The sequence below is a fragment of the Pongo pygmaeus genome, chromosome 9, assembly GCF_028885625.2.
Source record: "Pongo pygmaeus isolate AG05252 chromosome 9, NHGRI_mPonPyg2-v2.0_pri, whole genome shotgun sequence".
Lineage (NCBI taxonomy): Eukaryota > Metazoa > Chordata > Mammalia > Primates > Hominidae > Pongo > Pongo pygmaeus.
The window spans coordinates 110,171,898-110,198,066 of NC_072382.2; the positions used below are offsets into that span (position 1 = coordinate 110,171,898).

Here is a 26,169-nt window from a genome sequence, read left to right on the forward strand (position 1 = left end):
AGCCACCGCCACCACTCCTCAGAAGATGAACGCTGGATCCAGGAAGAGATTGTCAAGGCCACTATCTGCCTCTCTTTTTTATCCAATTTGTTAATGGATACAAATTTGTTAATGGATTGTTAATAGATCTGAATCTATTTAAAGCCAATAAAGATTCTCCTCTGGCTGAATGATCCAGAAGGAACTCACACCCCAGAATGGACACAGGATTTCTGCACCCTGTTGGGGGAACTTAATGCCCAAAACATCAGAGCCAGGCACTGGACAAGCCTTTGTCCGCCTCATGGCTTTAACTGTGCTACGCAGCATTCTTGCTGCGACCAAGTTTTACCAGGGCAAAATCTTTCCCACATTTTCACAGTTCTCTCGACCTATTTTAGTAATGCTAAGCAGTGGTTATGGACAGTGTTCTTTGTACTTTGGAAAGATTTTCAGGAACTGGTAGTCAGTTGCCGGTAAATTTTAGGGCTAAAGTATAACATTACTTGGTATTACTTTCACTGATAAATTTTATTTTGTGGGGGTGTCTCCTTGCTTTAAATAGAAAGCTTTGCTCTTTTCCAACTATCGCTTAAAAAAATTGTATGGAACACAGTTTGCTCACACTCTTTCAAAATCTGACTTAAAACAATTTCCAGAGAAATAATCTGAGGTTTAGCTGGTACTGGATTATAGTAAAACATGGCCTAATAAATTACATAACATTTGGGTTAACACCCAGTATTTTTTTTTTTTTTTTAGAACACGTCAGGGAAGCCATATAATTGTTTCTGAACACACTAGTGTTTAGCAATACTAAGCCTGCACCAACCTGTTTTCTTTCTCATCTTAACCTGTCTCCAAAGAGTATGTCTCTTCAGAGCAACCAGTGCCTTGACCAGACTCTTTATCATTAATCAAATTTAATTCATTCAACACATATTTATTAAATGCCTACTGTATTTTAGATACTGTATTTTGACTTCAAAGTGCCTGTAGTTTAGTGGAGAAGAAAGACTGAGGCAATGTAAATAGCGTATAGGTGTTAAAATATGGGCCTCAAGAACTGCATGGTCTAGGATTTTATCCCACTTACAAACTAACAAGTTGGCCTGTTACTGTTTCATGGATGCTGTCAAAAGATACAACACTCCTGTATCAAAGAACTTTATTATTCACTGCAAAAGCAGTAGCCAGAGTTTTATGTTGGTTTGCGTTTTGTTCCTAAGCCTCCCAAGTCCTGTGGGGACAGTGCACACAGACTATGATGGATGCCTGAAGTGGGTTGCATTACAAGAGAGGAGCACTGAGCTAAAGGAATTTGCCTCTTTTAGGCTACACAGAATTAAGCCTGCTCTTTGAGGGTGGGGAGATGTTATCTCATCCCTCAACGTTGCTTGCTACAAACACTGCCCAGAGAAATGGACAGATAAAGAGCTGGACATTGGAGTGGCAGAACAGCAAGAATGATCAGATTTCAAGGTCCATGGCAGAAAGCCTAGCATACCAAGCAAGAATGATCAGAGAAGTTCAAGGGCCATGGCAGAGAGCCTTTTCCAACATAGTACAGTGTACTTACTTATACATTACATATGAAGGCCAGCTAACCTAGTCTTGGGAGAACCAAGAGAGGCTTCTGAAAGAGATGACATCTATGCCAAACCTTGAAGGTCAAATAGGAATCAGCCACATAAAGAGAAGGAGAGCATTCTGGATAGCAGGAACATCTGTATAAAACTTTGAAGTAAATGATATACCCCAAGAAGTTTTTCATTCCCTTTCACATTCATCTCCATATTGAACTCCAATCTCAAACACCTAGAATTAAAGTCAGTGTGTGACTCTGGAAGGTCTAGATTCAATACACTTCTGTGAATTGCACTGGCCTCTGGAATCTTTACATTAATGTCACATAAAATTCACAGCTAATTATTATCGACTCAGTTCATAACATTTCCACCTTTTCGGTAACTCTCCTTTTTTACTCCACAGTCCACCTGGTTAACAGTGAGGCTTTGTAACAGCATAACTTTAACTATGGCTACAGTTCATTGGCTCCTAGTTTGGAAACTGACTCATGCTGAACTAATCCCCTTTCCTTGGGAGTTTAAAATCAAGGTTAGGAGATTTTTAACGTACCGACTGCTCTCCAACAGAAGCATTATAACTTTTGCTATTTTTTCCCATCGTATTCTGAAAATAGAAGAGAAATACAGAAAACTCTCTGGGTTATGTATAGTGCACTAGAGTCTGGTACAGTTCATGAGCAGCATCTCTATCTCTGGTTTCTGAGATATCCTTGCATCCTTATAATAAATTCCTCTTTAACTTTAGAAATTGTGCAATTTTCTTTCTTTAATCTTTATTTATTCATTTATTTTATTTTATTTTGATGGACTCTCGCTCTGTCACCCAGGCTGGAGTACAATGGCGCGATCTTGGCTCATTGAACCTCTGTCTCCCAGGCTCAAGCGATTCTCCTGCCTCAGCCTCCTGCTGGACCTACAGGTGCATGCCACCACACCTGGCTAATTTTTGTAGAAATTGTCTAATTTTCCATGTCACTAATGAATAAAAAACTTACATAAAGTTAGAAAAGATTAGATCCTATAAAATGCACAAAACCTTATTTTAATAATTTCAATAATATTTATTCAACCCACACTTTATATCATGACTTTATGTCATGCATTATGCAAGGTGCTAGGGATATAAACTCAGTCCCTGCCCTTCCATGTATTACAGTCTATAGGGTACATTTTAGATTGTGAGACTATTGGTTTAAATATTCACTTCCATCCAGAACCAATTTCCTCCAAAACATTCCACCTTGAAACAATCAATTGTGCCCAGATTCTTAGTGTTGTATAAGAACATCGATTCTTCCACAGTCAACATATGGCCTGAAGGGAGGGGATGTCAGTTTCCAGAGCAAAGAAAAAGGGTCTACTGGGCAATCATATCAGTACCTACTACATCTCTTCAAAACATTTCTAGAATGGAATTGTAGTTTCCAGACTGGAAAGATGACATAATCTAGAAAGGATTATTGGGGAAAAGAACATGGGCCTAGAGGGAAACTTAGTGCTGGCATTTATATTATTAAAACACAATGTTTTGTAGAATCAAGTATGATCATCAATTTTTTTTTTTTTTTGAAACAAAGTCTCGCTCTGTCACCAAGGCTAGAGTGCAGTGGCACAATCTCAGCTCACTGCAACCTCCGCCTCTTGGGTTCAAGAGGTTCTCCTGCCTCAGCCTCCCAAATAGCTGGCACTATAGGTGTGCACCCTGATGCCGGGTAATTTTTTATTTTTAGTAGAGATGGGTTTTCACCATGTTGACTAGGCTGGTCTCGAACTCCTGACCGCAAGATCCACCTGCCTTGGGCTCCCAAAGTGCTGAGATTACAGGTGTGAGCCACTGCACCCAGCCGATCATCAATTTTTTAAGAAAGAAAAGTAATTTATTAAATATTCTCCTGTACAGAAATCCTTTAAAAACTTATATTTAGTTTTTAGTCTGTACACCCCCGATAAATAGTTGCACTTAAATACATGAATAATAATAACTATTCTCATTTATTTATATATTTCTATATATATGTATATGTGTGTATATTTACAGTTTCTTCTTTGGAGGAAAGAAACTTCTCTCTCTTTTCTCCTGTTCTTGAACATCCTCTCCCCCAACACCTGTCTACAAAACAACCAACATTAATAACTTAGTGTGTCCCTCCATGTGTACACATGCATATGCAGGTTTCTTGGTGAATGCTTTACAAAAATGGAATTTTACATTTCTCCCTCCACAGTACCTCATGGAAATTCTTCTAAGTCAACTTAGTGACATTGAAAATTAGACAATTTCTAAAGCAAAAGACGAATTTTCAATGGCTTTACAATATTACATATGTAAATGTTCTATAATATATTCAGTCATTTCTTAATCAGGTATTAACCTTGTTTCCAGGTTTTGCCACAACAAACATTGTAGCAATAAAAGTCCTACATGCAAGTCTATACATACTAGTGTTTTTATTTCTATAGGAGCAATTTCTGGACCAAATGAAGGCAGTGATTCAGGATATTGGCCCACTTGATGTCCTGATTCGGCATTTTCCCAGTCATAACAGAGACAGCAGCTCCGTTGGCAGGTCCAATTCTGTGACATGGTTTTTAGAACTGGTCCTGGAATTTCAGCTCAAAATCTATCTCCTTATCCCTATTAATGAGTTTGTGAGCAAAATTTACAATTTAATAGACCTTTTCCTTCTTTCTTTCCTTCCTTCCTTTCTCTCTCTCTCTTTCTTTTTCCTCCTTCTTCTTTCTTTTTTTTTCTTTTTTTTTTTTTTTTGAGACGGAATCTCACTCTGTCATCCAGGCTGGAGTGCAGTGGCATGATCTCTGCTCACTGCAGCCTCTGCCTCCTGGTTTCAAGTGATTCTCCTGCCTCAACTTCCCCAGTAGCTGGGATTACAGGTACCCACTACCACACCTGGTTAATTTTTGTATTTTTAGTAGAGATGGGGTTTTGCCATGTTGGCCAGTCTGGTCTTGAACTCCTGACCTCAAGTGATCTGCCTGCCTTGGCCTCCCAAAGTGCTGGGATTACAGGCATGAGCCACTGCACCCAGCCCCCAATAGATCTTTTTCTATTTGAACCAGCTAGAGAGGATTCTACTGTCTATCACTAAAAATCCTAGCTGATCCACTGTATTTTAAATTTTAATAAAGGACAGTAAAAATATTTTGAATAAAATGCTGTTGACAGTCTCCTGTCCTTGATAGAAAAAGGGCTTTGGGTTGCTTTTCCAGAAAAGGTAAAAGATTAGTACAAATCTATTAATTAATTTTCTTGGGGGGAATTAACATTGCATGACATATTCAACTAGAGAGACCTGCTTATCTTTCATCAGTGCTACTGGACAGTAGATGCCCCAACTCCATGTAGCTCCCTCTTCCTGAGACAGAGTCTCACTCTGTTGCCTAGGCTGGAGTGCAGCTGTGCGATCTTGGCTCACTGCAACCTCTGCCTTCCGAGTTCAAGTGATTCTCCTGCTTCAGCCTCCAAGTAGCTAGGATTACAGGTGTACACCACCATGCCCGGCTAATTTTTGTATTTTAGTAGAGGCGGTGTTTCACCATATTGGCCAGGCTAGGCTGGTCTCGAACTCCTGAGCTCAGGCGATTTACCTGCCTTGGCCTTCCAAAGTGCTGGGATTACAGGTGTCAGCCATAACACCTGGCCCCTCTTCTTTTATAAATGTGTGAATCTCCAGAAAGAAATGTCAGACCTTCTTCATTCCTCTCCTATTATGCAACAAGGCACATTGATTTCCTGATGTTGGTTCGTTGCTTTTTGGGTACAAATAAGAAAGAAGCAAGCCACTGTTTTTTTAAAACCACCTATATGGCAGATCTCATTCAACAGCCACAAGAGAGACTGGTTTGAAAACTTATGCCTCCCCCCGAGTCCCCTACCTTTTATATTTTTCCTAAAACTTTCACACTTAAAAATAATCATTTGGGCTGGGCACAGTGGCTCACGCCTGTAATCCCAGCACTTTGGGGGGCCAAGGTGGGTGAATCACGAGGTCAGGAGTTCGAGACCAGCCTGACCAACATGGTGAAAACCTGTCTCTACTAAAAATACAAAGATTAGCTGTGAGTGGTGGTGCATGCCTGTAATCCCAGTTACTCAGGATGTTGAGGCAGGAGAATTGCTTGAACCTGGGAGGCAGAGGTTGCAGTGAGCCGAGATCATGCCACTGCACTCCAGCCTGGGCGACAGAGCAAGACTCCATCTCAAAAAAAAAAAAAAAAAAAAAATCATTTGAGGATGTGAATAAAAACCAAATCAAATAGTGCATCTGTTTAAATCATTTATTTCAATACAGGCATTGTTTTAAATTTGCACCTTGTCTTTAACACATTTCATACCCAGAGAACAGGTCTGGGAACAAGTACATAAAAGGATTATTTGACAAAGTTTTAACAAAAGTGCTTACAGCTTATTTATTTCAGATATACAGAACTGCCAGTCACAAAGAACCACTAAGTGGCAATACATTCACAAACTTGCCTGGGAAGTAAAATATTTTACATATTTACACTGTACATTTAAATGGGATATTCTGAAGCATTATTATTAGCAATAAACTCTCAGCAAGAAGTTCTCTTAAACCCTCTGGCACTTAACAAAGAATATTAATTTTATGGGCCTATGAGTTTTCCAGTTTGATTCCCATCTTTGCCATAACCTAAGCGGATTTTTACCCCCTCCAGTACACATATTTACCTCCTACACAAAGTAGCTTTTATTAGCTTATCACCAACCAAACCTTTGTTAGTAGCAGTTGGAATTTTGTTGGCATCAATGTATTTACAATGTAGGAGTAAATTATTTAGACGGGAGTCTCTAAAAATTAAAATAACTTCATTAAACCCTATTTTAAATGAACTTTACAGTATAAAATTTATGGTTATAGAAATCTAGTATCTAAACAAGTTTATAATTTATAAGGTATTTATTAGGATTGATTCCCCTATGATTTACTCCATTTACATGAATGTTTATTTTAATAGTGACTATATCTTTCAGAAAACAAGTTATGAATATAAAAATGACTATTATAAGTTACCATAGCTATACCAAAAATGAACATTAAAATGCAGTGACTTATATGTTAAAATACATAGAAATTTGCTATACTTCTTTAACAAGTGCTTTATAAAAGTATAAAATTATAAAAGGTGCTATTTTCATGAATTTTGTGTTTTCCTGATACTTCAGCCAGACCAACATGCAAACGTTACAAATAGAGCAGCTGAACACTGGCCATCAATTACCTTTGAATTTAAACAGTACATTCCAGCGCAGTCTGGGCCCCAAAGCAGTTTCACCCTTACCTAACTTACCTAACTCTTAATATAGCCTAAACTCACTGAAAAATAAGCTAACTTCATTTCACCTTTTGTAGCATACACGTAGACTCAGAGTATATACTGAAATATAATTTGAAAGCTGATCATTAAAAAAATCAAGAACCTCAATATTAAAATATTAACTCTGAGTATCTTAAAATGGCATAGAAAATGTAAGTCACGGTTTATTAAAGTTTTACTTATATAATCAGATAAATAGGGCTGGTGAGGTGGCTCATGCCTATAATCCCAGCAGTTTGGGAGGCTGAGGCAGGTGGATCACCTGAGGTCAGGAGTTCGAAACCAGCCTGGCCAACATGGTGAAACACCCATCTCTACTAAAAATACAAAAATTAGCTGGGCGTGGTGGCGGGCGCCTGTAATCCCAGCTACTCGGGAAGCTGAGGCAGGAGAATCGCTTAAACCTGGGAGGCAAAGGTTGCAGTGAGCGGAGATCGTGCCATTGCACTCCAGCCTGGGCGACAGAGTGAGACTCTGTCTCAAAGAAAATAATAATAATAATAATAATAATAATAATAATAATCAGATAAATAGAAAAAGAGGAAAGGCAGAATTTACAACATATATATGTTAATATATATTAAACATATATTAAACAAGAAATAGTGTTATTTATTCTTTACCATACAAATTTGCATTGAAAAGTTCACAATATTTTATTTTTGAGCTTTTTGAGCTCAGGATTGGTCAGAGCTTGAAGTTTAAAATAGTTGACAGATTTAGGGAATAGCTTTCATGTTAGTTACTTCATGTTCATTAGCTTTGAGTTGCATGGGAACCATGTAAAGTAACCCAGGCATTTTGCGTCTAGGTAAGGGAATGATTAGAAGGATAATAATAACATAGTTCTTTCTTAAATCTCTATCAGTTCCAGATCTCTATACACTTCACCAACACCTATCATTATTCTTAGTTTATAATGATGAAACAGACTAGGTATAAAAAATGGAAAATTAGATTAGGTCGCGAAGCAAATATAAACCAAACAAGATAAAATCCACTCATGTTGACTATCATAGTATTGAGATCCAGGAATCCATGCTCTCTGTAGTTAAAGCAGATTATCTTCACTGCCATCTATTGGTCTTTATCCTGAATTAGGAGAGAAATCCCCCGAGGTTCTGCATGGCAAATAAAGAGTTAGGAAAGCCAAAATATCAGTGGGTATCATAAGTGATTTACTCTAGATAAATCATTGAATCATAGTGACAAGCCCTTAGGAGCTCTGCCTTAGAATTTCCCAAGGGTTTGGTAGATGATCCTGCAGCAAAGAATGAATTCCAGGGTGTCAGATCTGACTTGATGGCATTTTAGGGACTTGGCCAAGGTTCCCACTTGATATTTGGGACTAAAATGTTCCACCTAAAAAGAAGTGTTCTACCTTGCAATTAAAGACAATGTGGGCCAGTCACGGTGGCTCACGCCTGTAATCCCAGCAGTTTGGGAAACCGAGGTGGGCAGATCACCTGAGGTCAGGAGTTTGAGACCAGCCTGGCCAACCTGGTGAAACTCCAACTCTACTAAAAATACCAAAAAAAAAAAAAAAAAAAAAAAAAAAAAAAAATTAGGCAGGTGTGGTGGTGGGTGCCTGTAGTCCCAGCTACTTGGGAGGCTAAGGCAGGAGAATTGCTTGAACTTGGGAGGAGGAGGTTGCAGTGAGCTGAGATCATGCCATTGCACTCTAGCCTGAGCAACAAGAACAAGACTCCATCTCAAAACAAAAACAAAAACAAAAACACAACAAAACCAAAAAAAAAAAAAGACTGGGCATGGTGGCTCACGCCTGTAATCCTAGCACTTTGGGAGGCTGAGGTGGGCGGATTGCCTGAGCTCAGGTGTTCGAGACAAGCCTGGGCAACACGATGAAACCCCGTCTCTGCTAAAATACAAAAATATTAGCTGGGCGTGGCAGCGTGCGCCTGGGTGCGCCTATGATCCCAGCTACTCTGGAGGCTGAGGCAGGAGAATGGCTTGAACCCGGGAGGCGGAGGTTGCAGTGAGCCCAGATCATGCCACTGCATTCCAGCCTGGGTGACAGAGCAAGACTCCGTCTCCAAAAAACAAAACAAAACAAAACAAAACAAAACAAAAAACAAAAACAAAGAAAAAAAGAAAATGTGAAAATGGATAGTTCTGAGGAAATGGGAAAAGCCAGTTGCTGAGAGAACTGCAGTAAAGGTAAGTCGGTCCCATGAAGGCATACCTACTTCCTATCTCTGCTCCTCAGCTGTGTTCTCTTCATAAGCAGAAATTCTGTGACCAGGCAACTTTCTGTATGGTCAGGTTGCCTGGCCTAAGCCCTTGGCTTGACTAAAAGCCCTTAATAATCCAGCCAATCCCCCACAGTTTCAGAGGAATTTCTAGGACTGCTAACCTTCTATTGGCTTACTAGGGATTCAGGTCCTAATCTATAACCTCAACATGTGCTTTGACCATGTGCCTCCCAGGCTCCACTACAGATATAACAGGATGTACTTAGAAAATTCCTTTATCTTTTTTTTTTTTTTCTTTTTGCAATCAGTTTCTCAGGTTAAAAAAAAAAAATTCCTTTATCTTTGTTTGAAAGAGAAGATCACCACCTTAAACTTCCTAAATGTTCATGAGTCAAACAGGATGATAATATTTACCCCACTGTTATCATCCCTACCTTTTATTTAATGTCATGAGTATAGGGTGTGGACCGGAAGAAGCAATACAGAGTTTCACAGTTGTGCTGGGTAATTCATAAGCTTTGTATGTGCCTGGGATATTAGTTGTAAATCACAATTAAAGATGAAAAATGTTAGGAGGGAAGTAAAGCAGAAAGCCCAAATCAGACAGTGAATCAGGGATTAAGTGGGAGTGGTGGAAAGGCAGGCTAAGAACATTTACAGAGATAGAAAATAGCAGAGACTCTCTCAAAACAAGAATTCATTGTTCTAGCATTCAGAAAGTGTCTATATAGGGTGTGGAGGAAAAAAAAGGAGATGTGGGACGTTTCAGAGCAGACACTGCCCAGACTAGATCTTTTATCCTCCCATGCACATGCACACGTACGCCTTAGTTCCATTATAAGCTTTTGGTGAAAAAGGTAAAGCATTTTATTGAAAAAGCCTCAGAGTTCTGACTCTTTGTCATTTTCATCCAGGTAGTATTCATCATCTGTGGTTGTGTCTGTGTCACAATCTGAGTCCACTGGGTCATCCTCATAGATATTAAGCGGTTCACTTGGAGATAAGCCATCTTCTGGCACCTGACTACTGGGAGAATTTGAGCTTAATGACTCTGAGGGGTTGGGAGGGTTCCTCAAATCATCTTTTAGGAAGCCAGGGTTCTTAAGAAAACTTGGTTTCCATAATCTTCCTTGTGTAAGTGACCTCTTTACATTTTCTAAGAAAGCTAACTGTTGTTCTTTCCCAAAGATCCCATAGTCGATAGGTCTGTATACAGATGTTGCAGACCTGGGACCTGTTTTTGTCCCGCTGCGATAAGCCCAACTTTCATTTCCATCGCAGAAGGGGAGTTCAGAAAAAGATCTGAATCTTCGACTGTACCCATTGTTGACAGAGAATTCATTCCCAAGGGTCAGTCGACTCGGGGCATTGTCAATAGAAGTGCTTTCAGAAAAATGGCGCTCCCTGACTTTTGGAGGATGGCTTTTTCGTAGTAGATCGCCATGAACATTAATGCTTTTTAAACTCTTTGAACGATAGAGGTGTGGCTCAGGTTCCCACTCCAGAGATGAAGCACTCCTTTGTTGCTGCAGAAAACCGGCCAGTGGAATGCTTACTCTAGATTTCTGTGCAGGCTCCAGTGGAAAAGGAGGGCTCAGCCTCCCCTGATTGTCAGAGAATTCTGCTTCCCTGAGGCTGGTGAATGTGATGGGGGATGGGGCTCCTGATTCTCTTTCTAAATTCTGAGCTGCTGTGATGTCTTTAGAATTCTCATGCTTTGATGGTGATTCTGAGACATTTTTAAACTCATTCTGATGTCGTTGTGAAAAGCTGTTAGACTTCTGGTTGCTGACGTGTGTAGAAGGTTCTCTGTTGGGTAGTACAGTAATGGGGAGAAGGTTCTCGGATTTCTTCACATGCTTTCCATCCTCACTCAACCTGCTTTCGCCAATGGACTCTGCAGATTTTGGAGTAGCCTCAGGGAACAGTGGGTTGCACTCCACTGTGCCAAGAGATAAATGGTCAAAGCCAGATCTGCTTCCACTTTGGGGGAAGATAGTAGCTACGTGTCTTCTGGGGCTTACATCTTTAGCTGGGAATTTTCTGCTGGCTTTAGACATGGGTGCCAATCTGTGTTTAACTGAAGATCTATTTTCCCCCTTTATTAGGTCACCCAAGTTGGTTTTATTTTTGTTTCCTTCAGGAAGTGAAGGTTGATCCCAAGCTGACTTCTGCATTTCATCTTCAGCCTTCCTGCTCTCTGTCATATTTGCCTCCTGACTTCTTGGAGGTAATTCTCTTGGTTCAGACTGCAGACTCTCTAAGTTTGGTTCATCTGACTGAGACTCCTCACCAAGCTGTAGTTTATGCAATGCTGGAGTAAGGGCAAAGACTTGACTCTCTGAGTGAGAAAGTGTTTTATTAGTCATTTTTTGGCAATTGGTTCCAATGTCCCCTCTGCCTTCCCTAGGCTGTGATCCACTGGAGCCATCACCTACAGCTGTGGATGTGTGATCTTTCTGAGGACACTTCCCACTTCCAGTAAATGGAATGGTTCTACCACTCCCTGTACACTCCCAAGAACTTCTTCTGGTTTGGGAATTTCCAATATTAACTTCTGAAAGAGCTGGAAGACTAGAGGGACCACTGTTACTTGAATTAATGGATTGTTGACAATTTTCAGATTTTTCTTCGGATACCTTTTTTCTCTGAAGCATCAATAAAGTATGCAGGGTTTCACTTTGCAACTTTTTGCCTCTTTCCTTCTTGTTTTCTGAATTACCTAGAGGTGTTTTAGCTAAATTATCTGAAAAAATCTCTCTAGCTTTAGATTCCTCTTCAGGAAGAGAAATAGCTGCCTCAACAGAAGCCATTTCCTGTAATGTAGGCGCTAGGGGCTGCCTATTTGAAAATCGGAAGGCAGTCATATTTTCAGTGGTGAGCGTCTGATCAGAGTTGACGGACATCTTTAGATTTTCACATGAAGGTGTTCCTGACTGCTCTCGTGTAGAATAATTCTGTTCGTCTTTTTCTAAACCATTAGGAAATGTTTCAGTCTCCACTTGAGGTGATTCCATAAGTAAATTAGTATTTTGTGTATACTGTTGAAAGAGGTTACAGAATTTTTTGCTGGGTTTCCTCGGTAGAGTGTAATATATTGAGACCACCTCCAGACATTTTACATTATCTTCATCACCAGAAACGGAAAACGTACTAGTCGTCTTAACTTTATGTAATGTTTTCCCACGTTCTTTTCCTGACAAGTCTGAGCAAAAAGGTAAAGGGTCTTCATTTGAAAGAGCAAATACACTTCTCCTGGAGGCAGCCATTTTACCCTCTTTCTCAGTGTATTCTTGGAAGTTTTCCTTTTGGTGTTGTCTTTTGGTTAAAGAACAATTTCTAACAGATGAGTCACTTTCCACAGGGCTAATGATTCTCTCTGAAGCCCTTGTTGTTAGCTCAGAAGCATCCGTGCCTGAGGTCAATGGCTTTTTTCTTCCTTCTCTTCCAGTTGAGGCATGTGGCTCCCCTGAGGGACATGACATAGCCCTGTTGATGAGGAATGGAAGTGGTCCTTTTCTAACGGAAGTAGATCCACTGCTTTTTACATTTGTCATTCTCTCTGTGGCTTCAGGTGCTCCCAGGGCTGAGTCTGAAACAACTTTGGAACATTCATTCGCTGACTCAGGAGAACTGGGACTAACTTTGTTTAATGTATAGTTCCCCATTGCATCTTCCACATTATTTTTGATTTGGAAGGGAGGTGGCCCATTCCTCAATGACGCAACCATTATTTTACTTCCTGACTGCCTGCCATGTATGAGAAAACTGCTTGATTTTCTTGGCAAGGTACAATAAATTGTGTCAAGCTCAGAAACTTTGGAATTGCTTTGACTTGCTTCAATGAGGCTCCTGTGATCACTGGTGGGTACTGATATACTTTCTGTTTTGCTTAACTTTTCAATACAGGATATACGATGCCTTATTTTTCCTTTTCCTCTTTCATTCCTAAAAGGAGAGTGTGAATGGCATTTGACATCAACCACTTCATCATGTGTAGGCACATGACTATCATTTCTCTCTTGGTTTTCTGAGTGGCTTACAATAAACTGATTCTTTTCGTTCTTCCCAGCATTGTCTTTTTCTTCTCTTTCTCCTAGCGATGGATCTTTATCTGAAGGACTTCTCCTGGAGAACACTGTAGTAGATGGAACCACAGGAGCATCAAGGGAAGAATTCTTTGATGGTGAGGAATCTGGTAGTGCAGCTGATGACAGATCTAAAGAATCACACGAGGTCTTGTGGCCAGGAGTCAACTTGCCACAGTTGGTAGAATGAATTGTGGCACACTGCTCTCCCTCAGTATCTAAAATAACAGGCTTTTCTGGAGATTGTGCATTTTGAGTATCAGTCGGTGCAGAGCTCCAGTGGTTATTTGTAATAATTCTTGAAATATCTTCATCATTTACAGTTAATTCCTGGTGACAACCTTGGTCTGTCCTGGGGAAAGATGGTGGTGTTCTGTGTTCCTGAATGAAAGGAAGGGAAGCCGTTGAGCCAAGTTTTCTGTTTTCAGTAAACCTCTTATCTTGTTTAATGTCATTGGATTTATCTTTGTGTGGTATATATATTTTGGAGGTATCTTTCCTGGAAAAGACTCTGGGTGACTTTTTTGAACTTATTGTGGTAGATGCATTAAAACCAAACCCGTTGCTCTTGGCTGAGTCCTGGGATAAGGGATTTTGAAAATCAGGTAAAGAGTTTGAGATCCCTGTCTGTGAAACAGGTTGGGGTATTTCACCTGCCTTGTTTGTCTGGTCCATCTTGCTTAGCTGTTTGTCTTCTTCTGAAATAGATTCATTTAAGTCTTTCTCATTATTCACTTCTGTGACCAAGATATTGGGCTGGCTTTTGGCAAGAGGCAGAGAGTCAATTGAATTGCTGTTGGTCACAGTGACTTCTGTATGGCTTCTCATTGGATGAGAGACAGGATTATTTGGAAAACTTTTCTGCAAAGTGACTGTGGGATTCTGCAAGTTGGGACTCTGAGGATTCCTTCTGTCATCAGAAATCTGGGAAAAGGAAGTTTTGAATGAGGATGCTACAGTATGAGCAATTCCAAATGAGGAAGCTTCTTTGTTTATATGTACTTCTACAGGAGAACTGTCCTGTTGACTTACCAACTCACTAGATTTGATGTGATAGCTTGAACCAGTCATGGAGCAAACATTTGGTGTGCCAAAATGAGGAGTCAACTGGGTCTCATTACCATGTGATACCACCATGCTATCCAGTGTGGATGTCTGAAAATCAAACTGCCAGGGATGTGGCTCTTCTTGGCCTCTGGAAACATCTGTTCCATAACCAGAAGAAAATGATTCCCAGTGTTCAGAAGAAACATTATGGCCATGAATGGCTGATACACTATTTGCCTCCATGGAAATCATTTCAAAGTCTCTGTCAGAAGAACTGAATGATTTCCTGCTTCGATGAAAGTCAGACCAGAAAGAATGTCCTTTCTCTTGGCCCCAAAAAGGACCTTGTCCAAATCTCCTCTGTTCTCCGCTTCGTCCAAAGGTATTGCTGAAGAAAGATCTGGCAAATGTGTTGCTTTGATGGGAGAATGGCATATTCTCTGAGTTCTCAAAAGTGTCAGGACTCATTGCATTCTCCATGGGAGCATTTAAACTAACATGTTGGTAAACATTCTGTGAATGGTACGATTCATATCTCTTATTCTCCTGAAAACCCCTGGGATACACATACTTGTCAGCAGGGTCAATTTCCATTGGTGATGGTGCCCTCAGGAACTCTTTCTGGTTCTCCCTGTCTCTAGAGGAATCTGATCTGTTCCATATGATGGATGATAAAGGAGTTCTCTTCGGACTCTGCTGGTGCCTTGGTGGTATAAACCCATTCTTGCTCTGAGTTGTGGCTGGAAAATGTAAGCTTCTTGCTGTGAAATGCCCTGTGGCTGGTAAGGCCGACCGTTGCCTGCTGTCAAAACACAGCGAAGTACTACCAAAAGTATTCTTTTGCACATAATCTTCCTTAAAGACTCTGGGCTCCCTTGTCCTATACATATCATAAATTGTCCTTGTCCTAGGAGAAAAGGTTTTAAAACCTTCCCTAGGAGTTCCTGGTCTTAGGATGTCATAGATAGACATATTGGAAGTTTCATTATAGTGTTTTTTGTGCCTTTCTGTGATATTACCATGTCTGTTACCACTGGAATAAAAGTGACTGAACTGTGTTCTTGATCCATAGTTGAGGGGTGTTCTGGTATTCACTGAGCTTGCAGACTGTTCCTGAGCCAATGTGCTATCCAAGTCATCTAAAACTGAAAAGAGAATGCGAATCAACTTTCTCGTATATGTTTTTACAGTTTAATAATAATTTGAGTTATTGAAGGCTCCTTTTCAAGAAACATAATCATTTATAATTTTATTTTTATCATATTATCATAAATGTTATAACATTAATTTTGATTATATTTTTAAGATAGTCTGACTTTTACAAGACTATAGTGAAAATTTCTTTCATACTTTTTCAAATCACTTTTTTTCAAAGTAAACCTTCCATTAACGCCCTAAGGAAATAGAACTATATTCTTCTAACAATGAATTTTAATCATGTTTTTTTTTTTAGTGCATCTAAAGTGTACTGAGTTTTTCTAAGATATGGACCAGTAATAAAAGGGAATTAATAATGCAGACATTGAATAACTAGAGAATTGTTAGTATTATTAAGCCTTGTCTTTCTGTTTCTTTCATGTCACTAGGTTGCTACAATATTTCCAGCTGTGTATACCTCCTGGGATCATAATAGAAACGAACCTCTGTAAGTAGCATATGATTTCTAGGTTGTACTGTTAAGAAAACAGTATTACCACTAAAAGCTTAGCACCTAATTTATGAACATACTTAGTTGGATGGATTGGAGCAATATATATAATTAAAAGTGCTATATAATATTATTAAATGATATGCCAATGGTAGATTTTTTTTTCTGGAAAAATTAATACCCATTAACACTCCTATAAAATAGCACTTTCTATGTGTCAGGCAGAATCCTAAACACTTAATATATTAACTCATTAAATCATCACACAACCTTAGAAGGTTGGTCCTATTACTATTCTTATTCTATAATGAGGAAACTGATGCAAGAAGAGATTAAGCAAATTCCTAAGATCACACAGCACTGGGATTTGAACCCAGACAGTCTGTTTCCTGAATCCATGCATATAACCACTGTGCAATGCAACTTCTGTGCCATAAAAGCTCACTTTTCGGCCGGGCATAGTGGCTCATGCCTGTAATCCCAGCGCTTTGGGAGGCCGAGGCGGGCAGATCACGAGGTCAGGAGATCGAGAACATCCTGGCTAACATGGTGAAACCCCGTCTCCACTAAAAATACAAAAAATTAGCCAGGCATGGTGGCAGGCACCTGTAGTCTCAGCTACTCGGGAGGCTGAGGCAGAAGAATGGCGTGAACCCGGGAGGCAGAGCTTGCAGTGAGCCGAGATGGTGCCACTGTACTCCAGCCTGGGCGACAGAGCGACTTAGTCTCAAAAAAAAAAAAAAAAAAAAAAAAACAGAAAAAAAAAAACCTCACTTTTCATATTTTGCTCTTTATGAACCATACAGATGATTTTACTATGAGACGAGCTCATAGTTTTACAAAGACGTGAAGTTGCTGTTGTCAAATAGTGATTACTTTTCTCTCGGTAGCAAAGTCAGGGGGTGGTGTCAAAGTCAGTGCCCAGGGGCCTCCTTATGATAACTGAAAACCTAGACCAAGCCCAGACCCAGGGCTCATGCTCTCTAGGACCACAGCCTCTGTGATCTCAGACAAGCCACAGCATCCTTTTGGTAACACAGTTGGCTTTTCTTTGAATTGTATCAATTTAATTGTACTTGACATGTTTTCCTCAATAAAAACCCATTAGACTTTGAATAGAATCATAATCTTTTGAGATTTGTAGACTCTGTAAGACCCACTCTATAATAGATATAGTTTACTACATTCATGTTCAATAAATACGAATAAATTACAAATTTTATTTCAACTGTATAATGACAAGAAATGTGTCTGAGCACACATGGGTGAAATGTACATGCAACATGCCAATTATGTTAGGGCAGATGCTAAAGGGATTTAAAAAAATCTGTTCTGGATTTTTCCCTATCCTATTTCATTTGCAAGTTGGTGTTATTAAGTTTGTACAACCAAAAGAAAAACTGATCTTGAACATTAAGGATATGTAATTAAGGAATTCTTTAGGGAATAATCTGTCAATGTTTTAGTGAAAAATATTTATTTACCCCTAGGACCTGAAGTAATTTGTTCCCTATAGCCACAATAAAATAATCAAGCAATGCTGAAGTATAAGGTGGGGCAAAAAACAAAACAAAACTGCATAATGAATAAAAATCTATCTTTGAAACAAATTATAATGAAAATCTTTTTGATGTCCATTCTCCCTTTCAAGCTGTTTATGTTTTTCTTTCCCCTTAAAGTCTTGGCTGACTACAAGAGCGGAATGTATTTAGAACAGAAAATACAGAAAAGTATAACAATATAAGTAAAATCACCAGGAATTCTACCTAGAGGTAACCATTCTTAACATCCCCATGACAAGATTTTAAATTAAAGCCACTTAGAATCCCAGATTAACAATGCTGTTCACTCACCACTTCTGACATCAGAAAAATTCCTGTTCTGCTTCTCTACATTATTTTCAGAAAGGCCACATTATTATTATTTTGTCATTATTTTTTCATTCCATAAACAGTAGCTCTCCTCTTTCAACAAAACCTTCATTTTGGAACAAAGATTTTCCTCTGTTCTCTGCCAGGAAGCATCTTACTGAAGAAGGCTCCTACGTTGACTGTCCAGCTGACTGTCTCTTCCCGACTGCTGTCCCACACAATAGGGGCCAGGCGATGGTATTGCCTTTGCAAACTAAATGAAGTTCCTCAAAGTGAAGCTGGTGGCGACTTCAGAGTTAACTTTTCAAATGGCCGGGCTTATATAGAATAACCTTTGTAAAAGTAAACTATGACCATATAATGATAAGATACATGTGCATTTGGAATGCCACTGTTTTTGGAACCTGTTCAGTTTTTATCATCATACAAGGTTAATTGTCTAATGTCAATTAGATTTTATCACAGTGCATTTGGGTCCTAATCTGGAACAATAAAAGTCTATTAAACAGCAAACTTTGTAGATGTATTTCCTTTTTACCTGAGGTTAATTTTTTTTTTCTGCTTGCTCTGTCACCCAGGCTGGAGTGCAGGGGCATGATCTCGGCTCATTGCAACCTCCGCCTTCCAGGTTCAAGCAATTCTCCTGCCTCAGCCTCCCAAGTAGCTGAGATTACAGGTGCGTGCCACCATGCCTAGCTAATTTTTGTATTTTCAGTAGAGATGGGGTCTCAAACTGCTGACCCCTAAGGTTAAATATTAAACATTATTACCACTCCATATATTTATCAGTTCTTGACTCAAGAATCTTTGCTTAGATTATATTTAATCATAAGATTCTTAATACTTGTGTTAATAACATATCAGCATCGTCTTCAAATAAGCTAAACATGAGGATGTAAAAAATAAAGTACAGTATTTGATATGTTTTGAGTAGTTTAATACAAACTAGTTATTGTTTACTTCTTTTAGTATCCGTAGTTGCAAAGCCAATTTAATGCATGAACTTACCTTGGAAAAACTCATTCTCCAGCAGCGAAGCGTCCCACGGCGGAGGCATGCCACTGTCTTCCCTCATGACTGCTGGCTTTGGGACAAATGTACTGTCAACTAGTTGATTTTCCAGAGACGAATTGTATATTTTTGCCTGCTAATTTTAAAGCAGAGAACACAATATTATTTCTGAGCCTTCACCAGTCAAAATAATCACACGCTCCCACCAAACTGTCCCAAGCTTAAAAGTATTAGTCTAAGGACTGCAAATCCATTTTTCTAATATTTATTTCTCAATTTACAATGTGTTGTTTTTGCCATTTGTAACTGACCTGCAACTTCTCTATACCTACATTAATTCTTTCAATGATAAGACTTCAGGCAAGGTACTGAGCCTCTCTCTGCCAAAGTTTCCTATGAACTTACACAGCACTGTCAGAGGCGTTTGAATCAGGGCAACTCCAACTCGAATAGGGGCTGAGTAAAATAAGGCTGAGACCTACGGGGCTGCATTCCCAGCCGGTTAAGGCCTTCTAAGTCACAGGATGAGACTGGAGGTCGGCACAAGGTACAGGTCATAAAGATCTTGCTGATAAAACATGTTGCACTAAAGAAGCCGGCTAAAACCCACCAATACCAAGATGGCAACAAGAGTGACCTCTCTGGTCGTCCTCACTGCTACACTCCCGTCAGCGCCATGACAGTTTCAAATGGCATGGCAACGTCAGGAATTTACCCTATATGGGCTAAAAAGGGGAGGCATGAATAACCTACCCCTTGTTTAGCATAATGTCATCAAGAAATAATCATAAAAACGGGCAACCAGCAACCCTCGGGGCTGCTCTATGAAGTAGCCATTCTTTTCTTCCTTTACTTTCTTAATAAACTTGCTTTCACTTTACGGACTCGCCCTGAATTCTTTCTTGTGCGAGATCCAAGAACCCGCTCTTGGGGTCTGGATCCGGACCCTTTTCCGGTAATATCTTCCTGGTGACCACGGAAAGGCCAATACTAAGGAAACCTTCCAACCAAAGGCTAACTTTGGGTAAGTGGTGGGGTGCGGTAGCAGCATGACACAGATCTTAGTGGGGGTTCCTGGCAGAGAGGAAAGAAATTGGCCCCTCTTGAGTTTGGAGTGCTGTCTCCATGGCTGGATTTTGGATTTCGGATTTCCTAACGTTGTACCTATTTTTTCAAGACCCTGTCAGCTAGAAGTCGTAGTGGACCTTAAGATTTGTGAACCTGGCCGTGTGTGGTGGCTCACGCCTGTAATCCCAGCACTTTGAGAGGCCGAGGTGGGCAGATCATTTGAGGCCAGGAGTTCGAAACCAGCCTGGCCAAAATGGTGAAACCACTGTCTCTACTAAAAATACAAAAATTAGCTGGGTGTGGTGGCAAGCGCCTGTAATCCCAGCTACTCCGGAGGCTGGGCCAGGAGAATCGCTTGAACTGGGAAGGCGGAAGTTGTAGTGAGCTAAAATCATGCCACTGCACACCAGCCTGGGCAACAGAGAAAGACTCCATCTCAGAAAAAAAGAAAAAAAGAAAAAAAAAACACAAAAAACCAAAAATACAAAAATTACCTGGACATGGTGGCAGATGCCTGTAATCCCAGCTACCTGGGAGGGCTGAGGCAGGAGAATCGCTTGAACCCGGGAGGCGGAGGTTGTAGTGAGCTAAGATCGCGCCACTGCACTCCAGGCTGGGAGACAGAGGGAGACTCCGTCTCAAAAAATACATACCAAAAAAAAAAAAAATTGTGAACCTGAGGATTTAGGGGGAAAAATGTGTTTCTATTAGAGGTCATCTAGAATAGGGGTCCCTGACCCCTGGGCCATGAACCGGTACTGGTCTGTGGTATGTTAGGAATCAGGCTGCACAGTGTGGGGTAAGGGGCGAGCATTACCGTCTGGCCTCCGCCTCCAGTCAGATCAGCCCCGGGATTAGGCGTTAGATTCTCACAGGAGCGCGAACCCTATTGTGAACTGCACATTCGAGGGATCTAGGTTGTGCTCTCCTTATGAGAATCCAACTAATGCCTGATGATCAGAGGTGGAACAATTTCATTCCCAAACCATCCACCACCCCTTTCTGTGGAAAAGTTGTTTCCCACGAAGTGGGTCCCTGGTGCCAAAAAGTTGGGGACTGCTGATCTAGAATGGTAGAATCCCTCAGAGGGCCATAACGAGCTGATTTGGTAGTTCTGAAACAAAGTCACTCAAAAGTATGACTGTATAAATAATAATGGCTTAAAAAAAACCTATTGCTAATTTTTCAATGAAAGGATTTAGGAGAATGATATAGAACTAAATTTGTTTTCCTTTATTATTATTATTAATTAATTAATTAATTTATTTATTTTGAGGCAGAGTCTCCCTCTGTGGCCCAGACTGGAGTGCAGTGGCGCGATCTGGGCTCTGCAACCTCCACCTCCCTGGTTCAAGCAATTCCCCTGCCTCAGCCTCCCGAGTAGCTGGGATTACAGGCGCATGCCACCACGCCTGGCTAATTTTTTTGTATTTTTAGTAGCGATGGGGTTTCACCATATTGGCCAGACTGGTCTTGAGCTCCTGACCTCAGGCAATCCTCCTGTCTCAGCCCCCCAAAGTGGTGGGATTACAGGCGTGAGCCACCTCACCCAGCTATTATTATTACCTTTGTTTACTAACAAATGTTTATCTTGATTTCATAAAATCTAATCACTGCCCTACTTTCAAGCTTTTGTCTTCATAACCTTGCGAACATTATCCACTCCCACGCCTTCACTTTCTTGTGCCAAAACTCCATTCGCATTTCCTCTGTCAAGCTGGCTGTGTCACTCATGACTCCACTTTAACTCATCCTGCACTCATCCACTTCCCTTTCCAGTCTTTATTTTCAGCTCACTCTGCTACCCCGTCCTTGCCTCTTGAATCCCTCTCCCCTACCTCAAAATTTCCCTTTCTATTTGACCTTCACTACTACATTTCGTCTCATCTTTCATGCCTAAGACCACATGTCGATCCTTTCCAAAGCTCCAACTTCTTCATTTCTCCATAACAGGTCTGTCTGATTCCACGGCGCTGGTTCTCTTAACCCCTACATTCCTTACGACCTTGTATTTTCACTCCTGCTTGTTTTCTTTCTCAAGGTCTAGGTCAGTTATTTCCTACAGAAACCTGCCCAAATTTCATTGACCTATGGTTTTCAGTTCTATGAGCAAGCCACAGTTGACTACTCACAAAGGAGATTTATAAATAAGGAAAGAGTGCTCCCATGATAACTTATTGGTCACTGAATATGATTTAGCATACTAATATAAAATTCGGAAGGAAACAAACGTTAAAAGCAAAACACAACTATAATGGGATACTGATTAGAGGTAATAAAACCTCAAACTAATCATTTGAGAAATCAGATCAGTTAAATTCTTTTCACCCTACATCAAAGTGTTCCCTTTTGTCTGTCCAACTCAGAGGTTACCCTACATCAATAATTGTTAGTATTAGTGATAATAACAATTAGTCACAGATCTTATAAGTCCTTTCTTCTCAAATCTGCAATTTTGGTAGTTGGTGCAAAGTAGATATATCTGATTAAGAGAACAGTAGGCATAATTCTCTCTCGACCATTTAACATCCAAACAATCTTTTCTCTATGTATGTAGACCAGTACATTTCTTGTGGCCCCCAGAATCACATTCCTTTGTAATGATAGTACACAGTGAAATGAAAAGTACATGAACAGAGGGGTCACATGAAGAGATGACCCTCTCTAGATTGGGAAGAATCACTACCTTCTAGAGACCCTGAGTATAATTTCCTCTGGTTTTATTTCTGCCCAGACCCTCTACTTCAAGACCTACCCTACTCAAACAACATGTTCAGGATGCTTTCAACACACAGAGATGTAAATTATATACCTAGCAAGAGAAAATACCGCGGTTTCATTTACACTCAACTGCAACTCTGCAAGGGTGACGTTAGTGATTTAAAAAAAAAAAAAAAAAGGAACTGTTAGTCAATAGTAGGTATCAGACATAAAGACTGAAAATTATCACTACCCTATAGACTCCTAATTTTTATTTAAGCTATGTATGAGATATTATTATTATTGTTGTTAGCAGCAGCAACTAAACATTGATTATTCTAGGCAATGTGTTAAGGGCTTTATGTGGGTTACTTTAGTTGATTTAGTTTTAACTACCCTATGGAGTTGGTACTCTTATTATCCCTACTTTGAGAAAACTGAGGTTTCAAGAGGTCAGGTCATTTGCCTTTGGTCACACTGGTGGAGGGAGGAGGTTCATTTCCAGTTTGTCAGATTCCAGAGCCAATGCTGAAATACCTCATTCTACTCATGATCAAGTTTTGCAGCTCTTGGCTTATTAGTGAATTAAATCCTTGTAGCAAGCATTCTCTGAAGCCAAACACAGGTCACAGAGCTTCTGGGAAGCACCTGAAGTTTCTTGTGACCTAGAAGAGAAGTAAATCTCTCCAGGACCCAGAGCAGACACTGACTGATCCTCATTAGGGCTCAGTTTTGGACTCAGAAGCCCCGCAAAATAATGCTCCGTGCTTTGGAGTTGCCATAAAAGGTGAAGCCTATTTCCCAGCCCTGGCCTAGAGGATAAGGAGGTTCAAACACCTCTTTGCAGCACAATTGTGTCAAAATCCTTTCCAATTTTTTTTTTTTTTAAGAGACAGGGACTTGCTCCATCACCCAGGCTGGAGTGCAGTGGTGCAATCACAGCTCACTGTAACCCCGAACTCCTGGCTCAAGCAATCCTCCTACCTCAGCCTCTTGAGTATCTGGGGCTATAGATGTGTGCCACCATGCCTAATTTTTTAATTTTTTGTAGAAATGGGGTTGCTATGTTGCCCAGGCTGGTCTCAAACTCCTGGGCACAAGCAACCCTTTCACCTTGGCATCCTAAAGTGCTGGGATTACAGGCATGAGCCACCACGCCCCGCCTCCAACTTTCTTGTATTTGAACAAAATTACTCATTTATTTTTAATATACTTAAAAATATCCTCTTACTGAATCCTTATAACAAATTTGTGAATTAAGTAGGAATTATCATTCTCATTTTTTCAGATGAGGAAACTGTATCTCATGCAAGTGCCATACTGAAGTCACATGAATAATCTATATGGTGGCACTGGCTACTTATACTCATATGATCTGATCCCAAACCCTCTTCTTTCCATTATGTTTTTTTTTTTTTTTTTTACTGTTATTTCACTAATGTACATATATTCAGTTAGATGGTAAACTCTCTGAAGAAAGAAACCTTGTCTTAGACATTCCATGCCTTTCATTGTATATGGCATGATACTTTGCACATAGTTATGAATTGATTTATGATATACCAAGGTAGAAAACTAACTATATAAGGCTGTGTGTGGTGGCTTACGCCTGTAATCTCAGCATTTTGGGAGGCCAAGGTGGGCAGATTGCTTGAGCTCCGGAGTTCAAGACCAGCCTGGGCAACATGGTGAAACCCTGTCTCTACCAAAAATACAAAAACTTAGCAGGCTTGATGGCACATGTCTGTGGTCTCAGCTACTTGGGAGGCTGAGGTGGGAGGATCACTTAAGCCCTGGGGGCAGATGTTGCAGCAAGCAAAGATTGTGCCACTGCACTCCAGCCTGGGTGACAGAGTGAGACTCCATCTCAAAAAATAAAGAAAACTAATTATATAAGATTACTAGTATATATTATTACAGAAATTGAGACACTGAAGATTTGTAATATTAGGATTCAGAAAAGCACGTTGGAGGCAGGACAGCATAGTGGTTTAGCACATGAGCTCTACGTAGGTTCCAATCCTGGCTCTGCCTCTTAATATTTATATGACTTTGGGATTACTAGTATATATTATTACAGAAATTGAGACACTGAAGATTTGTAATATTAGGATTCAGAAAAGCATGTTGGAGGCAGGACAGTATAGTGGTTAAGCACATGAGCTCTACATAGGTTCCAATCCTGGCTCTGCCCATTAATATTTATATGACTTTGGGCAAGTTATCTAATCTCTTTGTACCTTAGTTTCTTTCTTGGTAAAAGGAAAATAACAGGAACAATAACAATATCCATTGCCTAGGGTTGCCGTAAGAATTAGGTGAATTAATATTAATAGTTGTGATGCATTTAGAATGATGTCTAGCACTTAGTAATCCTTACTGTTGCTGCTACTATTCTTTTGTGGTTATAGAGAATTTCCTGGAGGACTCCTGTTGATGCTGGCAGCCAAATGAGGCAGAAAAGTATCCCACAGGATGAGAGGCCAGTTGCAAAATGCTGGCTTTCAGGATCTCAGTTACATGGTACATAAAATAGGCTGAACAAAATGAGGCCTTTTACACAACTCCAATTCACTCCACTGATACTGTCTGTGATTCTGACCTGACTAGACAAACAAACCTCTGTCATAGAGTAGACTTAAAGTACTTGAGAACTTCCTAGGGCAGCCAAACCTGTAGAACAGCTGTCAGAGCTGAAGCCTAAACTCACTGATGTTATCAAATGCCTTGGTAAAATCAACAAATTAATTTTTCAAGGTGTTCCTGAATTTGTTCCATGTCTGTTTTCCTGCACAGGTCATATCCACCAATGTAGCTGCAACTTAAAACCACTCATTCATTTCTTCTTTCAATTACTGAGTGTTCAGTTTGTGCCAGGCAGTGGGGATACACAGGCTGATATGGTTTGGCTGTGTCCCCAACCAGATATCATCTTGAACTGTAGCTCCTATAATTCCCACGTGTTGTGGGAGGGACACAGTGGGAGAGACCCAGTGGGAGATGACTGAATCATGGAGGCAGTTTCCCCCATACTGTTCTCGTGGTAGTGAATAAGTCTCATGAGATCTGATGGTTTTATAAGAGGTTTTCCCTTTAGCTTGGCTCTCATTCTCTCTTGCTTGCCACCATGGAAGATGTGACTTTCACCTTCCGCCATGATTGTGAGACCTCCCCAGCCACATGGGACTGTGAGTCCATTAAGCCCCTTTTTCTTTAAATTACCCAGTCTCGGGTATCTCTTTATCAGCAGCATGAAAACTAATACACAGGCTCTGCCTGAGGAGCTCACACCAATCTGGACAAAAAGCCCAGTGTAAGAAGTGTCACATTGGAGGTGTGTTCCTAAGGGTACAGAGCTGACAGTATCACTGGACAGTAGCCAGAGTTTGTTCAGAGATAAGGAGTAGTCAAGTGGCCCAGGCATGCTCCTAAACATCCTGCAATACACAGGAGTCCAAAATGTCAATGGTGCTGAGGTTGAGAGAAACCCTGGGCTAGATGATCTCTCTCTAAGTGTTTCTCTAGCTCTAAAATTTCTATGTTTTCTGAAATTTCTATGTTTCTTTTGCTTCTTTTAAGCTTATGCAAATGTTTACG

General features: G+C 40.2%; 1 protein-coding gene across 5 annotated transcripts in view; it reads right to left on the minus strand.

The window, feature by feature from the left end:
* Positions 1 to 5,856: 5,856 nt before the first annotated feature.
* EXPH5 (exophilin 5) overlaps positions 5,857 to 26,169 on the minus strand; it is an 89,298-nt gene continuing 68,985 nt past the window's right edge. For 4 of the 5 annotated variants that reach the window (XM_054439992.2, XM_054439994.2, XM_063671405.1 and 1 more), the window contains 2 exons: positions 18,802 to 18,940; positions 5,857 to 15,419 (listed from right to left, as the gene is read on the minus strand). In XM_054439992.2, coding sequence (XP_054295967.1) covers positions 10,021 to 15,419; positions 18,802 to 18,940 — 5,538 coding nt within the window. In that variant the 3' untranslated portion in view covers positions 5,857 to 10,020. The remainder of the gene's footprint in view (positions 15,420 to 18,801; positions 18,941 to 26,169) is intronic. The other variant, XM_054439993.2, reaches the window with a different exon arrangement.